The 17,293-nt window shown below is 52.7% G+C and overlaps 1 protein-coding gene across 3 annotated transcripts in view; it reads right to left on the bottom strand.

Annotated features, from left to right (window-relative positions):
* The window catches only part of CYFIP2 (cytoplasmic FMR1 interacting protein 2), a 56,262-nt gene extending 40,986 nt beyond the window's left edge, over positions 1-15,276 (bottom strand). For all 3 annotated transcript variants that reach the window (XM_087753913.1, XM_087753915.1, XM_087753912.1), the window contains exons 1-8: positions 15,081-15,276; positions 8,051-8,197; positions 5,928-6,017; positions 5,770-5,847; positions 2,847-2,948; positions 2,093-2,274; positions 1,673-1,769; positions 867-995 (exon numbers count right to left, since the gene is read on the bottom strand). In XM_087753913.1, coding sequence (XP_087610039.1) covers positions 867-995; positions 1,673-1,769; positions 2,093-2,274; positions 2,847-2,948; positions 5,770-5,847; positions 5,928-6,017; positions 8,051-8,167 — 795 coding nt within the window. In that variant the 5' untranslated portion in view covers positions 8,168-8,197; positions 15,081-15,276. The remainder of the gene's footprint in view (positions 1-866; positions 996-1,672; positions 1,770-2,092; positions 2,275-2,846; positions 2,949-5,769; positions 5,848-5,927; positions 6,018-8,050; positions 8,198-15,080) is intronic.
* Between the last annotated feature and the right edge of the window lie 2,017 nt (positions 15,277-17,293).

A 17,293-nucleotide genomic window follows, 5' to 3' on the forward strand; every position in this document is an offset into this window, starting at 1 on the left:
TATACAAAACAAGCAGATATTTCGGCATGTTCATCTTGAGGGCTCTCTAGAGTCAAGAAACCAAATGTGGAAGGATCTGCCTTCTGCAGGGAATTATTGCTGGGAATGGGCATCAAGCAGAAAATTCAGGGTTGCACAGTTGGTGGTGATTTTGGCATGTCCTATACAGTTACCCAGGTCAAGCCCATGATCCCGCACATCCATGCACAACAGAAAACCCCTTCTAGCTCTGGAGAACGCAGGGCACCCACCGGTGCGCTCATCCACTGGCTGGAGACCACCACCACGCACATGCTTAGTCCCAGGCAGGCAGAGCTGCTGGCAGCCTTGGGAAGGATTGGCGGAAAAGATAAGAGATGGAGATGGGCAAGAGCAGAGGAAAGGGAGAGAGGAAGGAAGATTTTTATATTGGAATATGGGAGAAGGCCAGAAAGGATAGGAGAGAAATGATGGGAGAAGGTCCAAGTTACAGCAGGAACAGAGGCAGCTCATGGCACTGCCTGACAGAGGTGATGCTTCAGAGCACTGAGATGGGACATCTCTGACCCGTGGCCACATCCAGTCTGTTCAGATACAAAGAAGAGGTGAAAATGGGAGGACTGAGGTATCACAGCAGAAGACAGATAGTAACAGAGATCAGAAGGGAAGCGGGAACAGGGGAAGGCAGCTTTGGGAGCCTTCCCATCTCATAGCTGCCCGTGTGTCCAGAGGACGCTGGCCCTTCAGAGAAGGGATGCATGTAAACCCAGAGGAGCAAAAAATAAAGAAAATGAAGAGAAACATTGTCCTGGGAGGGAATTTCATTTTACTAAAACAAAAGTGAAACTATGCAAGCACCCAGCCCCATAAGCATGGCCGAATCTCACCTTTAAGAGCATGTGTTTCTCACTGGGAGTGAGATACATCTTGTTTTCATAGTAATCCACACAGATGTTGACAATATCAGCCAGCAATTCCTCATAGCCAGGGATAACCTCTAGTTGTTGGTGCAGACACTGAAACAGCAACAGGGGCCACGTTATCCACATGGACAGAGGAACGGCAGGAACCAGGGGAGAAACATATTTGAAGGATTAAGACTAGAATGATAAGAGGTTTCTTCAAACCTTGTCTGTGTGCTTTTCTTAAGCTCCAGGCAGAAGACTGACCTGTAAGGAAAAACCTTCCCTCTGCAGGACAGCTCTCCCCTTCAGACTGATCACAACAGCCAAACGTCAGACAGCGAGATGCACAGAAAGATGCCTCAGAAGCAGACTTTCTGACTCTCTCCTGTCTCTATGCAATATTTCACCAAATAAACAGAAGCTACAGAGCGTGTGGAGTGTGGGGGGCCCTGGGTCCGATCTGCAGTCCCCATGCAGTCACACAGATGGACTGGATGGGTTTACTGGGGAAAACAGGGGAAGAGTTTCTGGCAGAAACCCCTCCTGAGAGCTCTTCTGGCATCTTTTAGACCTTCCTCCTTGTCTTGACATAAAGAGACCTTCAAAGCCACCGAGAATGACCCATGAGAAGGAGATATTGCTAGAATTATACAGCCTGACCCCAAAATCATCAGTCAGTGGCAACGACCCAACAAACAAGGCCGCTATTGCCACAGTCCAGCCCTGGCGAGATCATTGCCTCTCTCTACCCACAGAAAGGTGAACTGGTTCAGAGGAAAGGGACCTGCCTGTGTGATGCGGTTGTGGTTTGCCAGGAACATGGAGAGGTTCTGGGACTCCTGGATGGACTGGGGGTCTGCCATCTTCCGCAGAAACTGGGCAGCTCTGGAAGGGAGAAATCCAACATCACCAAGGATCACTCACCCAATGCAAGAGTCTCACCACCCATCTTCCCTGTCTCACCTGTGGCTGCAATGCAGAGTCCCCCTGCAGTACAGCTCTGCTCTTTTCTCATTTTACCAAGAGGGAACCAAAATGCAGCGAGGCTCAGAGATTTGCCTAAACTCACAAAGAGAGCCTACAACAGCGCAGAAGCCCAGCCTCCAGCCTCCTGATGTCCACCTGCCCCCACTGCTGGGCAGACCAGGCTCCCCCTTGCAGATCAGGCACAGCCCTGTCCCCGCTCCCGCTGCTTCGCCCCCTCTCACCTTTTGTAGGCAGAGTGGTCATTTTTGACGCTGCACTTCATGTTCTTCAGCTCATCCAGGACGGCAAACATGTTAATGAACTTGCCCAGCGTGAGGAGATAGGCCTCAGAGACAAAGTCCTTCCTCCGCTCAGCGTGGCACAGGCGCTTCACCTCGCTGCAGAACCGCTCGATAGCCTTGCGCTGGAAGGCAGTGGGACAGGGTCATCTCAGCAGCAGCTCACGTGCAGTCACCACGCCACCGACGGGACCCTCCTCCACCCATCCGCCACCTCCTTCCTTTAACAAAAACATTTTTCTGCTGGGGATCGAGGCTCCAGGGTCTTTCTCCACTGTCGCCATGAAACAAAGCAGCGTTACAAACCGCTGCAGTCAAATGTCCTCTGTGCTGGAGGGGAGCTCAAACCCTCTATTTGTGCCTGCCCCGAGTGCAGCGTGTTCTGCAAAATCAGGCTTCAGTTTTTTAGGTGGGGCATAAAGACCTCATAGGACATAAAACCTAAAAATGATGGTGAAACCCAGCTGCAGCCAGATATAAACGCAGGCGGTGATGGGGAGAGGTCCCTCGAGCCCACAGCGGCTCTGTGTTTGCCATGTGGTTGTCGCTCTGTCGGGATCTAAGCGTATTATTTTGTCAAGTACCTCAAGTGTAGCAACTACTAAATTTTAAGTTTTGGTGCTCTTTGCCAGCCCTGCCTAGGATAAGTTAACACTGAAGTAATAAGTTATTTTTGCCTCTCTCCTTGACCACTTACCTGAAAATACATGAACTTCATAAGCTTGGTGACTTCTGGCTCCAGGACTTCCACTGTCTTCTCATAAATCTCCACTCGGTTTGGCTGTTCGTTACATTTCACCTGTGTTGCAAAGACAAATCATCCTTGTCAGCACCAGAGTTTCTAACACAGCAGTGAACTGCAATGGCCACCATCTTCTGCTTGTTTCGCAGTGAATCCTGTCCCCCTCCGAGGAGGACAGAGGGACCCGAGAGGGAGCCTGTTCTCAAGGCAATAGGTGACAGCAAAAGGGGCTGTTTCTCAGATGTGAAATTCTCTCCATGCATTATAAACAGGCACAATCCTGACTCTCAGAAATAAAAGTCTTCTAAAGCGTTTGTCTGGGGTAGAACACATGCAATATGGAGTCTGGACTTGCTACATAACGTGGGAATGTTATATCATAAAGTTATCTGAGAGTTTGTGTTGCAAAGTCCCGTGGACACACAAGGCACCAGGCTACGGCTCTGCTATAGCCTCACTGGGATAACCTTGGCTCTGTTGCTGACCCGTTAAAAATCACTGGGCTTGTACATGGCTAGCAGCAATGAAGTGAGTCACCTTCATTGGAATCCTAGGAAGCTAAATTTAAGGACTTACTCAGTTGTCATCCATTTCATTTCCAAACAGTTACTTGGAGTCATTACCAAACTTTTAGGGAAAACCCCAGCTGCCCAAGGCAATGCATCCTGCTGTCCTCCTCTGGTTGTTTCCAGTTGTTGCTGACACAAGGCTGCCATGGGGCTGACAGCTCTGGTGCAAATTTAGTAGCCCAGCAGCTGATCCACAGGGCGCGAGGGGACAAATCAGCTGGCTTTACATGTGGGAAGATGCAAAAGTAGCTTTGCCCTCTCTGTAGTGGGGAATCTAACGTCCCTGGCCTGGTGTTTCATACTGCAGTCAGGCAATAGTGATGGCCATGAGGATGCAGCTCGCGGTGAGGAGGAGTGGTGCACATTTAGGTGTAGGCTCTGTTCTTCACCTGTAAAACCACGGGCTCTGCTGTAGCGCAGGGTGTACGTGACCGAGCAGCCAGGCTGGGGGGCTGAGAACAGGACCCCCTGGCCGCAGCCATGTGCCCCATGGCAAAGTGCAGGGGTCATTGCAAGATCAAATCTGGTGAATCTGTAAATGAACCCTCTGCCGTGGTGTTGTCTGCTTCTCCGTCACAGGCAACGCTGCCTGCAGCCCCGGGGCAGAGAGCAGGGACCCCACAAACTGCGCTCGGAGAGGCATGAACATCACGGGGGCAGCTGGGATGGGAGGACACTAAAACACCAAACCAGATGATGTGTAGCACTGTCTTGCCCTCAGCTCAGCCACGACCTGCCTTCTGTTAGCGTAGCCAGGAGAGGCAATAGCAGCACAGCATCAAATATAAATGGGAGATAAGCAAATATCCAATCAGCAGCAGAAATCTCCCCATGGCTGGGTCTCATGAGACCATCAGCAGAGTATACCCCGAGGGGAACTGAGGTTTGACCTTTCCTGGGGAATCACAAACACGGGCATGGCCAGCCATGTGGAAATATTTTTTCCTGGCTCCACGGAAGTGCCGCAAACCCTTTTATCGGTAGGGTTAATGGACGTGCACTGCACCCGCCCCGCTGCGCTGTCAGTCGGCGTTTTTGCAGTGATCCAGCAACCGTTCACATTGCAGAAGCCAAGCTCTGAGCTGGAGTCTGAATCACGATCAGTGGGCCACGTGGGCAACCTTACTCATGTCTGTAGGTGTTTGCAGGATGAAGCCACCGAAATTCAGGTTGGAGAGAGAAGGACTAGAAAACAGTTGAAGCAGAACTAACAGTAGAGGAGCAGAATTGGGGTAGATCAGGACCTTCAGGTATATCAGCAGCAAAAAGGGCATTTGGGGAAATGTTTCTGGCATATCGAAGTGCTCCTTCACAACACCTACAATTCTGGGGCTCCTACAGGAGCAGAGAGAGCACCCCAGAGTCTGGGCAGCAGTTTGGGATGCTGAAACCTGCCCCAGCTGCCTAATCTGCTCTGTGCAAGTCAGGGAGAGCCCCAGTCTGCCACATCTCGAGAAGACCCGCTGTTTTCATCCCAGGCTGCCTGGGCTCCCTTCTTCACACAACACAAGAGTCCCACTCGGCACTGGGGCAATTTTTAACTGAAGCTGAAGTTCCTGATACCATGTAATGGTATGATACTATACAATGGTATCAGGAAAAGCGTCAGATAAACCAGATCTGATGATTTTACACTCAGCTCCCAAAAACTAACTGCCTTTGCCGGAAGCAAACTCCATCTCCCCATAATATGAGAGAGAAAAATATTCAAGCAGTGCACTGGGAAGGAAATAACCACACTGCTTTAATTAAAGCAAAGGCCACCCATTCTCCAGACAGGGAAGTGAAGACGCAAGTAACAGAACACAGCACTCTCCCAAGTACCATGCTGGACCAGAGCTGTGCTCAGCTGAGTCCTGTTAGCAGCTGTAGGACAAACAAGCTGGTCCTGTGGGGATGAAATAACTTGAGGTGTGACTGCTTTGGGGAGCAGGGCTGGGGCTCATGAAACCAGGAAATGTATATAAGGCAGCTGGCTTGTGGTGGGTGTGACGGGGCTGGGAGGCACTGCTAGGAGGTGTCAGGGATGGAGCTCTCATGTATATGAGAGTGCTAAGCAGATGCCCTTTGCTAGGGGCAGCAGTATAGATCTGCTTCTGAAATAGCTACCAGCTGCTGAGATCAGTGGTTGAGACTTTGAGGGGGAGAGGACAATTTGAAGAGTCAGTGGTCTCTCTTTTCAACCTTTCTATCTGCTTCAGTCTTCTCTGCTTTTTTGTTCTTCTGTCTCCAGTCCAAACTCACCCATACTGAAGACAAAACCAACTAGGTGCTCTGGGAAGATCCCTGCCTGGGAAGGGCTTGAGTACCTGGGGGATGGCTCGTGAGCAGCTCCTCCATGTGTAAAGCATCACGGCGTACTCGTGGCCTTCTTCCAGCATTTCATTCTGAAAGACAGAGAGGGGTTGCTGGGGCAGGGCAGGCACTGCAGGCTCAGCATCGCTGGGGCAGTGCCTCGGGGACTCACCATGCTGGAGTGCACCGTCGCCTGCTCGATGTACCTGGCAATGCCGGTCACAAAGGCATTTCTGTCTTCAAAGTTTGTGTCAAAATTAGCCTACGGGTGAAATGGAGAGATGGGGATTAAAAAAAACTAGCTGTTCGCTCACCTGAGACAGTCCAGCATGGGATGTGTTGGCAAAAAGCAGAATCAGTAGGGCTTCTGGGGTGTGGGAGCAGCTTATGGACAATTTGAGGTGCTGAACCTCTAGGTCTGAAGTAGATTCATGCATGCAGCCTGAGCTGCTTCTGAATCACACGTGTTCATTAGAGAAAATCCTGCAGGTTATATGTGTGAAAATATGGCAACCAAGACCGACAAACCCTTGTAAAATCAAGCCAAACCAGGTGGGGACCAGTTACAGGGAATTGCAGCCACACCAGAGAGCAAACCTACAGCAATTATTCTAAGGATTTTAGCTTGGTAACTCAAAGGCAGATGCAGCCTCATTAATTTCTATTTGTGCCCTGGCTGCTAGGGGAAGACCACATCCTGTCAGCAGGAATTGCAAAGAATAAACACACAGAAAGGGCAGGGAACGAGATGTCTGGAAAACATAAATATGAAAGTCAGCGCTCATCCAGACTATTATCAGTGTCAGTGTTGCTCTTGCAAGCAGATGCTTTGGGACGAACAGTTGTTTTGGAAGTTGAGCTACTGCTTTGGGTTGGGACGGGGAGCAAGAAAGTGCAGAGCAGGGCAGGGGCTGAAAAAGCAGCTCCTCAGCCTCTCTGCGCCGAGCGCCCGTTCACACGCTCTGCGCTCGGGTAATTTCCTCCGCGAGGGCTGGCTGATGGTATCTGCTGGAGGGCAGAGCGTACAGAAGTCGCAGGAGCCCAGAGCTGCTCCTTGCAAGGACATTAGCATTGCAGCCACAGCGTTCACCTCAGTAGCTGATTCCCTGAGTAGGGAAGCTGGGAGCACAGACCCGTGGCCACAGGGCTACTCTTCTTAGTGCCTCCAGGACATGTGACAAGAAAAGCTGAGGCTGCACATGCATTTCTGGCTAGCAGGGGAGAGGGCTGCATACAAACCAAGTATGATGAGGAAACAGGCTTGTCCAATATCTCTAGATCCAGTTTAGATGAGGTTTTTTTAGGCCCAGTGGTGTGCACACACCTGTGGCTGGCCCTGAAAGGAGGCTGTGCCATAGGGTTGGACTCTGAAGCCCTCACAGGACACAAGCCAGCAAAGAGTAAACATGATTTAAAAAAGAGATAAGCAAAAATGATAGGAAGATTTTCCAGAGAGAGTTGAAATCTGAACAGCCGCGAACTGCCTTTGGGTCCGATAACCCGCAGGGATACTAACGCTACTGAACGAGCCCATAGTCTGACCTGCTGAAAGAGATACTGTAATTTCAGACCCCTGTGTACATGGCACGGCAATCACTGTACGGGTGTATTTATACACTGCCATGGGTAAGTCACGAATTCAGGAGCGGCAGGATGGAGAAAGTAACCCCATATTATATTTAACCCTGGGTGTGTGCTATAGGGCAGGGTGCGGCGTGGTGGTCAAGCAGCCGAGGCATCTTGCTGCGGATCCAAAAGCGGGAGGTTGAGCCTTGCCCTGAGCTCATGCCAAGTTTTGCTTGGTCAGTGCAGCTGCAGCTAAAGCTGCGGTTGTTCAAGGCAGAGGAGCGACTGTAGCGCCTGCCCTCCCTTGCGTGCCATCAGCTCCCCAGACCGGCAGCTCCAGCTGCGCGAGCGGCACAGGCCGGCCAAAGTCAGGCAGAACTTTGATTTTGACCTACTTAGATGCATGCGCTACCATAAAAAGGAAGCACAGAAATATGTGCATAATAAAACATTCCTGAGAACTTTCTTACCCGTTCATGCTCTCTGGTCCTCATTTTTAACTTCCCTGTGTCCTGCTCAGACATAAAGATCCCTTTCACCAATCTCTAGCGCTTTCCTGTTAAAGCCTTTGGAAACAGATTTGTGGCTAGATCTGTTCTGAACATTTCCTTAAACGTGGTGAACCCAGGATGTTTTCAGCTAGTGCTCACAGCACCGTGCGCCCCTGTGCTTGGCATGAGCTACCGGAACAACCCTCCCTGCCCCACCACCTCCGGCAGCTGAAGGTACCTGGTACATGATGGAGGATGGAGGCGGTTCGATGCATGGCTGCTGGTCTGGCAGAGGCAGCTCCTCCAGCAAGTCCACGTTGGACAAGGCATCCTCTAGCGTGACGTGAGTGGTCATGGTTCTGAAAGTTCAGTTTCTGTGCTAAATCTGAAGTAAAAGAGAGGGTGATAGACAGACAGACAGACAGACAGCAGCCAGAAGACCGAGTGGGAAAGCGCCACAGGACAAAACCGGAACCACGACTGGCTGGCACTGCAGGAGACATGATCCCAGTTTATCTTGTTTTCCTTTTCTTGGGTATTTAACCTACATCTCTATGTCATCTCTCCTTCCGTGATTCAACAGCAGAGTAGGAATGCAGAATAAGAGGAACCCAACTACCCACCCATGCCCTTCTCTGCTTAACTCTATGCAAAACTGCTTAAGACAGAGCACAGCTGGGTGCTGCAGTGCAGCTTTAGCAGCCCCAAGTGAAAACGTGTGCTCTGAAATGCAAAGCGGTGTTATCAAAAATATCTCTCGAAGCAGCAGAATTAGAAAAGCCTGACCGATGCTGACACTCACACGCTCTCCTTCTCACACACATGAATGGCGCTGGAAGCTGTAAACAAGAAATTGCATTCTCAAAGGTGAACCGGAAAGGATCGAGTGCTGCGCAGGCAGGCTGTGGCACTGCAAGCAGCGAAAACAGAAGTTGCTGTTAAAAAAAAAAAAATTCTCCCTGTTTTTACCACACATGCAGTGTTCCCTGCCCAGTCCCAGCCTGCTGTGGAGCTGCCAACGGTGCCAGTTGCACATGAAATAAAAAGCAAAGGGAAACGTTTCTGAAAGCTCACTGGCACTTATCCCACGGAGGCTACCTCATGGGAACCTCAGGACAAACCTCTGCCTCCCTTATCTCTGCTGCCATTCACCTTTGCTGTAAGAGCACAAGCATGGAGGGACGGCTGCTGTCACCCAGGCTGGGCACTTGTATAATCACAGCCACAAGGCTTCCCCCGTTAATACCTAATCCATGTGCAAAAGCTGTGGCTGACCTAGAGTGTGCGTCTCCTAGAAAAACACCCCGCTGCATTTAAACATTGGCAGAGAGAGAACTCGCTTTAAATATTGACACGTCATTCGTTAGCAAATCGCCCCCCCCAGTGCCTTTTTCCCCCACTCAGAGCCTGCCTAGTTTCAAATGTGAGCCATCCAGTTTTGTAGCTCTAATCTGCAAGACAGTAGAGCTCTCTATTATCAAAGTTCCCATCAAGATACTCACACATTTCAATAAAACACCCTGCAGCCTTCGCTTTGGCTCAGGCAAGTGGACTGAGCTCCTTGCCTGCCTTGTTACAGAGCATATTTTCCAATCCTTTAATCATCTCTTTGGCTTTTCTCTAAGCTTGATCCAATTTTGCAACCTTTTTGCTGAGGTGCGGACACCGTAGCAGGACACGGGGCTCCAGCAGTGTCTGCACAAGCACCAGATACAACAGCAATGTAGGCTCCCTCCTTGCGTACAATCACACCAGTTCCTTTCGTCGCAACAGCAGCTCCATAGGCGCTCATATTCAGCCGATTATCTGCTACAAATCCCTTAGGTCCTTTTTTTTTTTCAATTGAGTCACTGTTTCCAAGAATATAAGTTTGCTTTTCATTTCCAGCACTGGGAGCATGGAAGGCCAATGGCTTTGGGATGTCTATAGGCAGACACACGTGCACCCGGCAAGGACCACGGCCAAGGGGGATGCATGCTGCGTGCAGTCCTGGGGCGGCTTCATGTTGGGTTACGAGAGGGACGAGTCTGCTGCTGTGCCTTTTATCATCATTGCTGCCTGCACGCATGGGCTGCAAGACTATGTATGAGCCTGGTAAAACCCATTCCACCTCCACAAATTCCTCCCCAAGGTACCAGGCAGCTGAGAAACAGGCTTGGTTATACCTGCAGCTGAAGCACCATGAAATAAGTGCCTGGAGAAAAAAAATCTCAAACAGCCCTTTCCCTACACGCTCAAATTTCTGTTTCCTCCTTCACCCCTCTTTGCTAAAATTGTTTCCTGTTACAAATTGTAGCAACTGTCAAAACCAGACATCAGGTCCTGGCATGCCGCGGGCAGCAGCAGCTTCCTCCCTGCCTGCAAGCGCCCTGCGTGGCTCCGCGCCAGGCAGGCGGCTCCGCTCGCCCGGCCCGCAGACCTCCGCGGCTGCCCACCGCCCTCCACCACCATCCTCCAGTGCCTCAGGACTCTCCTCCGGGTTCCCAGAGCAACACCCCTGGTACTCACACGTGCTTCGTTACGTATTTCAGGCCTGGGAAGACAAAAACCTTCAATTTTATAGCTTTGAGGGCTGTAGCTGTTTATTTGGGCTCATTTCTCATTTTTCTATAAGCCCAGTTCTAAGGCCATTTGTGCAAGGTGTTCTCAGTTTGCTGTAATCAAAGACGCTTCCCCCATAACCCTGTGACACCAAAAGAGCTCAGCAACTCAAGGGACAAAATTATTGCTGCTGTTTGGGCCATACCAGGAGATACAGTCCCAAACACAGCACCAGGGTCCCGCTGTGCCGGGCAGCGCACAAACCTGCGAGACAAAGCCAGTCCCTGCCCTAAAGATCTTGCACTCAAATAGAGGAAGAGAGGCAGCGTGTAGAAATACATGAACAGAAAAGGAAGCGTCAAGCCATAGTGGGCAAGCGCTGTAACCGGCCGTCGGCCCACCCCGTGCTTTGCCATGGCTGAGCACAGTGCAAGAATCCAGATGCAGATGGAAAAACTACACAGACTTTGAGGGTTTAACAGATGAGTCTTTACGGGGACTCCTAATTTCCATTCTACGCTTTCTCAAGCCCAACAGCAAAACCAACGGAGGCTACGGGGAAAAGCGTGGTCTGCCAGGACTTCCCCTGGGTCTCAAGCCCGTAACACCCTGAGACAGCCAGCAACCTCACAGCCGGAGCGTGTGATCGAGGAGCTACTGGTCCAGGGCCGGCAGACCTGGAACATCCCCCCAGATCATCTACGGAGGAGCAGCCACGAGCGATCTCCCATCTGCCTATGCTGTGGCTCCTTGCCTGTAGGGTTGGCGGGGGCCCTGCTCTTGGTTGGGGTCCACTGCCAGCTGTAAGCATCTAGCAGTTAGAGGGGTTCTGCACTAGTACAAAGGCTGGGGAAGGCTCTGAAGGCATCAGCGATTGCTTGGCCCAGTCCACGGGGTGCTGCATGGTGCCTCCCCACCACGGGGGCTGCCCAGGAGAGCCCAAAGGGGAAGTCCCACCGCCACAGACCCACGCCGTCCTCCCTCACCTTCCTGCAAATAGGTTTATAACACAAACGTGGTGGGTCTGCCCCAGCAAATCCAGCTTCATCTCCTCGGTCCAGCAACGAGGTGGGGCAGCCGTCAGGTAACATGGCAGCGACCAAGCGGCTCCAGCCCAGGGAAGACGGGAATCCCTGGGGACGCTCATCAAAAAGTTTTCATTAAGCCTTAACCGCCATCCACCACCTGGGCCTCAGGGCAGAGGCGGCTGCGCCGGGAAGAGGAGAGCCAGCCCGTGTTGGTGGTTTGCCGACGGCACTTCAGCGCACGTGGCCATGGGGCTGGGGGGCCGCACCACCCACGGAGCAGCGCAGCATCCTGCCTACGAATGGGGCTTTTTTGCTGCTGTAACACGTGTGCAGCGGGACGAGGCTTTCCCTCACACAGAGGAATCGTAGCCTGCCTGCATGGACTCAAACACAGCCACGCAGGCTGCTGGGAGCCATCTCACAAAACTACTTTCTTCTCCATATCCTGCCGGTGGTTAGAGAGACAGACGTCCCTCCGGTCCTACGTGTTTTGGCAAAACTGAATGTGAGCCCGGCAGGAGCCAACCCCACCCCAGCGAAACCCCGGAGAGGGATGCAGCCAGCAGGCTGATTACCTCTTCTGCTAATGAGCATTGGTGCTAACGAGTGCAGTGCTGCCCACACTTTCTGCCCATCTGCTGCAGAAACTTCCTCTCCCCATCTCACATCTCAGTCTCAATCCCTCTGGCCATCTCTTACACCTTCTAAAGCCAAATGACCACGCTGAGGCACTGGGGCTTCTGGACACCGTAGGGAGCTGGCCACGCGAGGTCCACGCACAGGGCACGGCCCCACCACCCCAAAGCAGATATGAAGAGTTCCCGACATGGTGACTCGGTTGTGGCAGCATCCTGGGGGACAGATTTAACAGACAGCGTAGGAAGGCTTTGAGAAGGAGTGAGGATAGACATCCCAGATGTCTGAACTTGCAGGGCAGGTCCTACCTTCCCCACCCGAATGCTTGCCCAGAAGTATCGGTGCAATATCACCCTCTTCGCAGAGAAAGGAACAAAGATGGCTTTATTGTTAGAGCAGCTTGGGGGAACAAAGGAAGACTTTTCAAAGCAGGGCCATAATGAATATGTTGCATGCATGTGCGATCGGCTCCGAAGCTGCACAGCTGAGAGCTCCGGGGAAGCGGCACAGGCTGTTTCGGTTTTTCAGCTCTCCTGCTCCTACAGCAGGCATTCCCGCTGGAGCTGCGGTAGCTACCAAGAGCTGGAAAGGAGGCAGGAAAAAATGGGAACTGCCCAGGAGATTGGCAGTAAGACAGGGTCCAGGCCCTGCAAGCCTGGGGTGAGATGAGCAGCAGAATGACTTTTGCTGGGGAAATGGCAATGTGGAGAAGGAGGACAAACTTCTGGTCCCCTCCTGATGATCTGGGATTCTTCTCCAGCTCTGATGCCCAGTCCCTGGGTAACCTGGGAAAGTAACTTGATTTGTTTTTGCCCCTGTGATAATGCTTCTCCATCTTACTCCAAAATAGCATCTAACCTGTGGTCAGGAACCATCTGGCCGAACAAGTACCCCAGCGGACTGATGGCTCGCGTGCATAAAAGCAGAGCATTTCTGGTACCAAATTTCTCACAGCAAGAGGAGGATAAATGCTCCTGGCCATCAATGCATTTTTAGTCAAAAAGAATAACTTTAGGGTGCAAAAGCTTAGTTTGACCCTTGCCTAACATGCACAGGATTAAAGTCCCCTGTGTTTTAGCACGCATGCCATCAACCCCTTCTCACATGCTCTAAGAATTACTTGTAATTGCAGCCACCACCACTGTCGGGAGGTTCTTTGCAGGAGCAAATAAACACAGCCAGGATAAGCAAGGCTGGCAGAGCTGGGCTGCTGCCCTACACAGACACGGATGTTAATAACCATGAAATTACCCTTCCCATGCCAAACTGCACGACTCCTGAAGCTGTTTTTCTGTATCTCCACTCTACCTTTTCTGCCATTCCACTAGGGCTGCATTCCAGACATTTGCACCGCCTCTGTCTCTCAGCAACACAATTATTTTGGAATTTATTTCTTTTAGAATAGCTTCATCTTTTTTTTTCTGGTGCCAAAGAGGGGCAAGGAAGGAGGCAGGTAGAGGAAGCTACATCTCCAACATAGTTGAGAAATTTAGAGCAAGTTTTCAAGCAACCTCGTTGCTGACAGTTAAAGCGCTTCTTGGGAAATTAAATCATACAGGACAGTATTGTCAATAGTTGACCAATTATTGATCTTCCAAGACTGATCTTGCTATCTTTCATGCAAAGATGATAACTGCTGGTTAATAAAATTATTATCAGGAAATCAGGATAGTCAGAGACCCTGGTCATAAAATGGAAGATTTTTGCATATTCCTCGGGCTTTATTAATAACAATTAACTGTACAGAGAAAAGGAGAAAATAATTATCCTTTGCAGGGAATTACCCTAGAGTTATACGGCTGCGACAGACACCAAAATACCGGGCTAGTCACCCATCTCGGTGACTAACCCCAGACAACTGTCAGCACGCAAAACAGGAGGGCGCTTTTTCTTTCGGTATCTGTGCCGGGCAGGAGGGGCGCAGAGGGTTTAGCGACTCCGCCGAATTCTACGAGATCTTTGTGATCCAAACACCCCGGTCAGGAACCCCCCGCGGAAAGCGGCAGATGGCGAAGGGGGACAAGCTCTGCTGCTGGCTGTGTCCTCTGACAGCACGCACAGCCATCACCCTTCCCCCTTCTCCAAAACAACCCTGAGCAGGCAGGGAGGTTTTAGTATGTGCCTCTTTTTCTTCTCCTCATTCCTTCCCGGTCCTTCCAACCTACGGCAATTTCCTGCAGAATCCATCCATCCGTTCCTCCCCAGGTGGGATGCGGCTGGCAAAAGGCATGTCCAGCATCCTCGGGTGGAAAGTTCAATACAAAGAAACGCTACCCGGGGCGCACCTCGCTCCTGAAGGCTCTCCGGCACGGGAAACCCGGCGGTTTGGAAGGGCAAGGTTTTGCCCACTCCAACGGACGCGACAGCACGACCCTGCGGGCTCAGCCCCAGCCCATCGCTCCCAACCCCAGCCCATCGCTCCCAACCCAGGCACCGACCCCGCCGCTTCCTCCTTCCCCCTCCTCCCCCAGGGACACCATATTTTCACGCCACGGGTGATCCGGGCGCTGGTCGGGAGCCCCCGCCGGGGCCACCTTCAGCCTCCAGCCTCCGGCCCGCCGCCCCTCCATCCCCTCCATCCCCCTTTCTCCCTGCGCCGAGCATCGCCGCGACCCCGGCCGGGCTTAGCGCTGCCGCCGCTGGCCGCGCTGGGGCCTGCAGCGCCCGCCGGGCCCGGGGCTCGGCCCCTTCCCCGCTCCTGGGGGCGCGGAGCCGGGATGCGAGGGAGGCAGAGGGGGGGATTTGCGCTATTTTTTCCCCGCCCGGCGCCCTGCAGCGGCTGCGGGGAGGCTGAATGCTGCAGGTAGCTCTAAGCATTGTGGGATACATCCCGCACATCCCGGCCCGGCCGGGCCTCCCGCCCTCCCTCTGCCCCCGGGGCGGCAGCACCTGCCCCGCCGCTGCCCCCCCCCCCGCCGCCCCCGCTGAGCCCGGGGGGGCACCGGCCTCGGCGGCGGGCGCAGCTCCGCGCTGCCCGGGAGAGGGTGGAAGGGAAGGAGGGAGGGAGGGGGTGAGGCCGCGCAGCCCCCGCGTAGCCCCCGCGCCCACCGCCGCCCCGCTCACCTGCGGCTCCGCGGGGTGCGGTGCTCCGCGGGGCGGGATGCTGCGCTCCGCGGGGCGCGATGCTCGGCGCCGCCCGCACAAAGAGCAGGAAATGGCTGCAGCAAGTGCACTTCCGCGGCTCTCCGCCGGCCCCTCCGCACGGCGGCGGGGGGGGAGCCCCGGCCCCCGCCGCGGGAAGGGGCTGGAGCCGCACGGGCGGCTCCTCCCCCGGGCAGCGCCGGGGATACGCGGCGGGGGCTGGGGGGGACCGCATCCCCCCCCGCCGCGGCCGCTGCGCTGGGGGAAGACCGGGGTGGCGGCAGCGCGGGAGGGGGGAGGCCAGCAGCCCCCCCCCGGTGCACGGAGGGGACGGGGACGGGGGCGGCTGCCGCGGCCCCCCGGGGGCCTGACGCTGGGTGAGGGCGCTTGGGTCCCTGAGAAGGCAGGACCCGGCTGGGATTCCCCCCCTTCCCTGCTGCTGAGCCTGCTGGGGCTCAGGTATTCAGCCTCTCTTCCCCTCGGAGGACCTGTACCGTCGTTAGGCTTTACCTACCATTTTCATGAAAGCCCTGTTTATAGAATACACATGCATCCTTGGATCACTGAGCATGTAAGGGACCCAAACCAGAAGGCAATGCCTTTGCTCACAGCTCCAAGCCTCTTCTGAGTCAGCACCGTATCCGAAAGATCTTCCTTTTGGCATCTGGCATTTCTTCAGGGACAAGTTTCCAGTCCTTCTGCTCATGCTTCTTTTTAAAGCTCCAATACAGCTCTTCAGATCTACTGTGAAATCCAAACTGGACCTCTTACAGCTTTCAGAGGAACATCGCCTCATGGTGAAGCGACAGAAACCCTGTACAGGGCCTTCATTCGTTTTTCTGCAGCCCTCACCTTCTGATGCGGCTGTCTGTCTGATTTTCGAAGGACACTGGTGGATACCCAAGGACTGCTGAAAGTCTAGATATAGGCCTAGATCTATTTCCTTGGTGGCCCCAGCAGCGTCCCTTTCCTGAGCATCAGCCTATGCTAAAAACTCACTGCCGTCTGGCCCTTCCTAGAGTGACCGCTCCTGATTCCTTAGGGACTGCTGCTCGGTCGTCCATGCTAGCGTGGGCTGAGCTTGCTCCCTGTGGCTGCATGTTGGCTCCGCAGGGAAGCTTGGACACCATGTTTACACTGTAGCGCTGCTACTATAGGTTGAATGGATGCCATGGGCTGAAGGCACCTGGGTCTGCAAACTACAAAAGCAGCGAGACAGTCTTAGAAACTCTCTTTGTTTTAATAAACAAACAGGACCACACCTGGAAAAAATCTACTGATAGCATCTCTGCGAGTAGACTCTTCTCCTTCCCCTGCATAGCATTTCTTCTGTCTCACCTTTAACTGGAACATTTTGTAGCCATCATTCCTCTTTTTACTATTTATTGCTTGTCAGAAAAAATCAGTAAGTGAGCATTCTTACTGCAGATCCAAAAGACTTAACAGCTAATATTGCTCTGAGGCCATGGGTGAAACAAGGTCAGTTCAAGAAAAAAGGCAGTAAAAACTGCTGTGGACTTTTTTTTTGCACAGTTTAATCTGCTCCCATTATCAGCCAGGCTGAGGGTGATGGGAATTCCATGAATGTTATGATATTATTTTAATTTTCTATTCTGTGTTGTCTTAGATTGTAGAATAATAGAACGAGGTCTCTGCATTTGTCTTGCAGATCTCTCTGCAGGCTGGGCAGAATGGCAGCGAGGGGCAGGCCCCATGCAGCGACGGAGGCAGGAGTGTGTGCATCAGCTGGTTATGTGTGGAGGGGAGAGATAACACGATGGTGGGGTGGGCTGAACAGAAGAATACACACAAATTTGAAGTGGCTGCCAAGTGAGATTTAGCAGAGCCATTCACCGGAATCCTGCTGTGCTGATGAGCGCAGCGTTCAGAGAGGACAAAGCCAAACATTGCACAGAAACATGTTCATTAAAAAATGTTTCAGGAAATTCTAGATTTTTTTCAGGCCTGATTTTAGGGTAATTATCCACTGGAACAAGCACCCACAACCCCCACTTCCCCAGGGTGAGCAACACATGCCCAGGAAAGATCTTTTCATGGCTAATGTTGCTGCACTCCAGCCCCTGGTCTCCACTGAGAAGCATCAGCTGCTCTTTCTAGATGAGGTTACTGCTTGACTGCCTTTCGAGCTGGGACGCCAGCCTGGCTGTGCCAGTGTTTGACCATTGCAGCAGCGG

Source organism: Nipponia nippon, unplaced genomic scaffold, assembly GCF_047370975.1.
Source record: "Nipponia nippon isolate SJK-2023a ecotype South Korea unplaced genomic scaffold, ASM4737097v1 scaffold_17, whole genome shotgun sequence".
NCBI classification, from domain to species: domain Eukaryota; kingdom Metazoa; phylum Chordata; class Aves; order Pelecaniformes; family Threskiornithidae; genus Nipponia; species Nipponia nippon.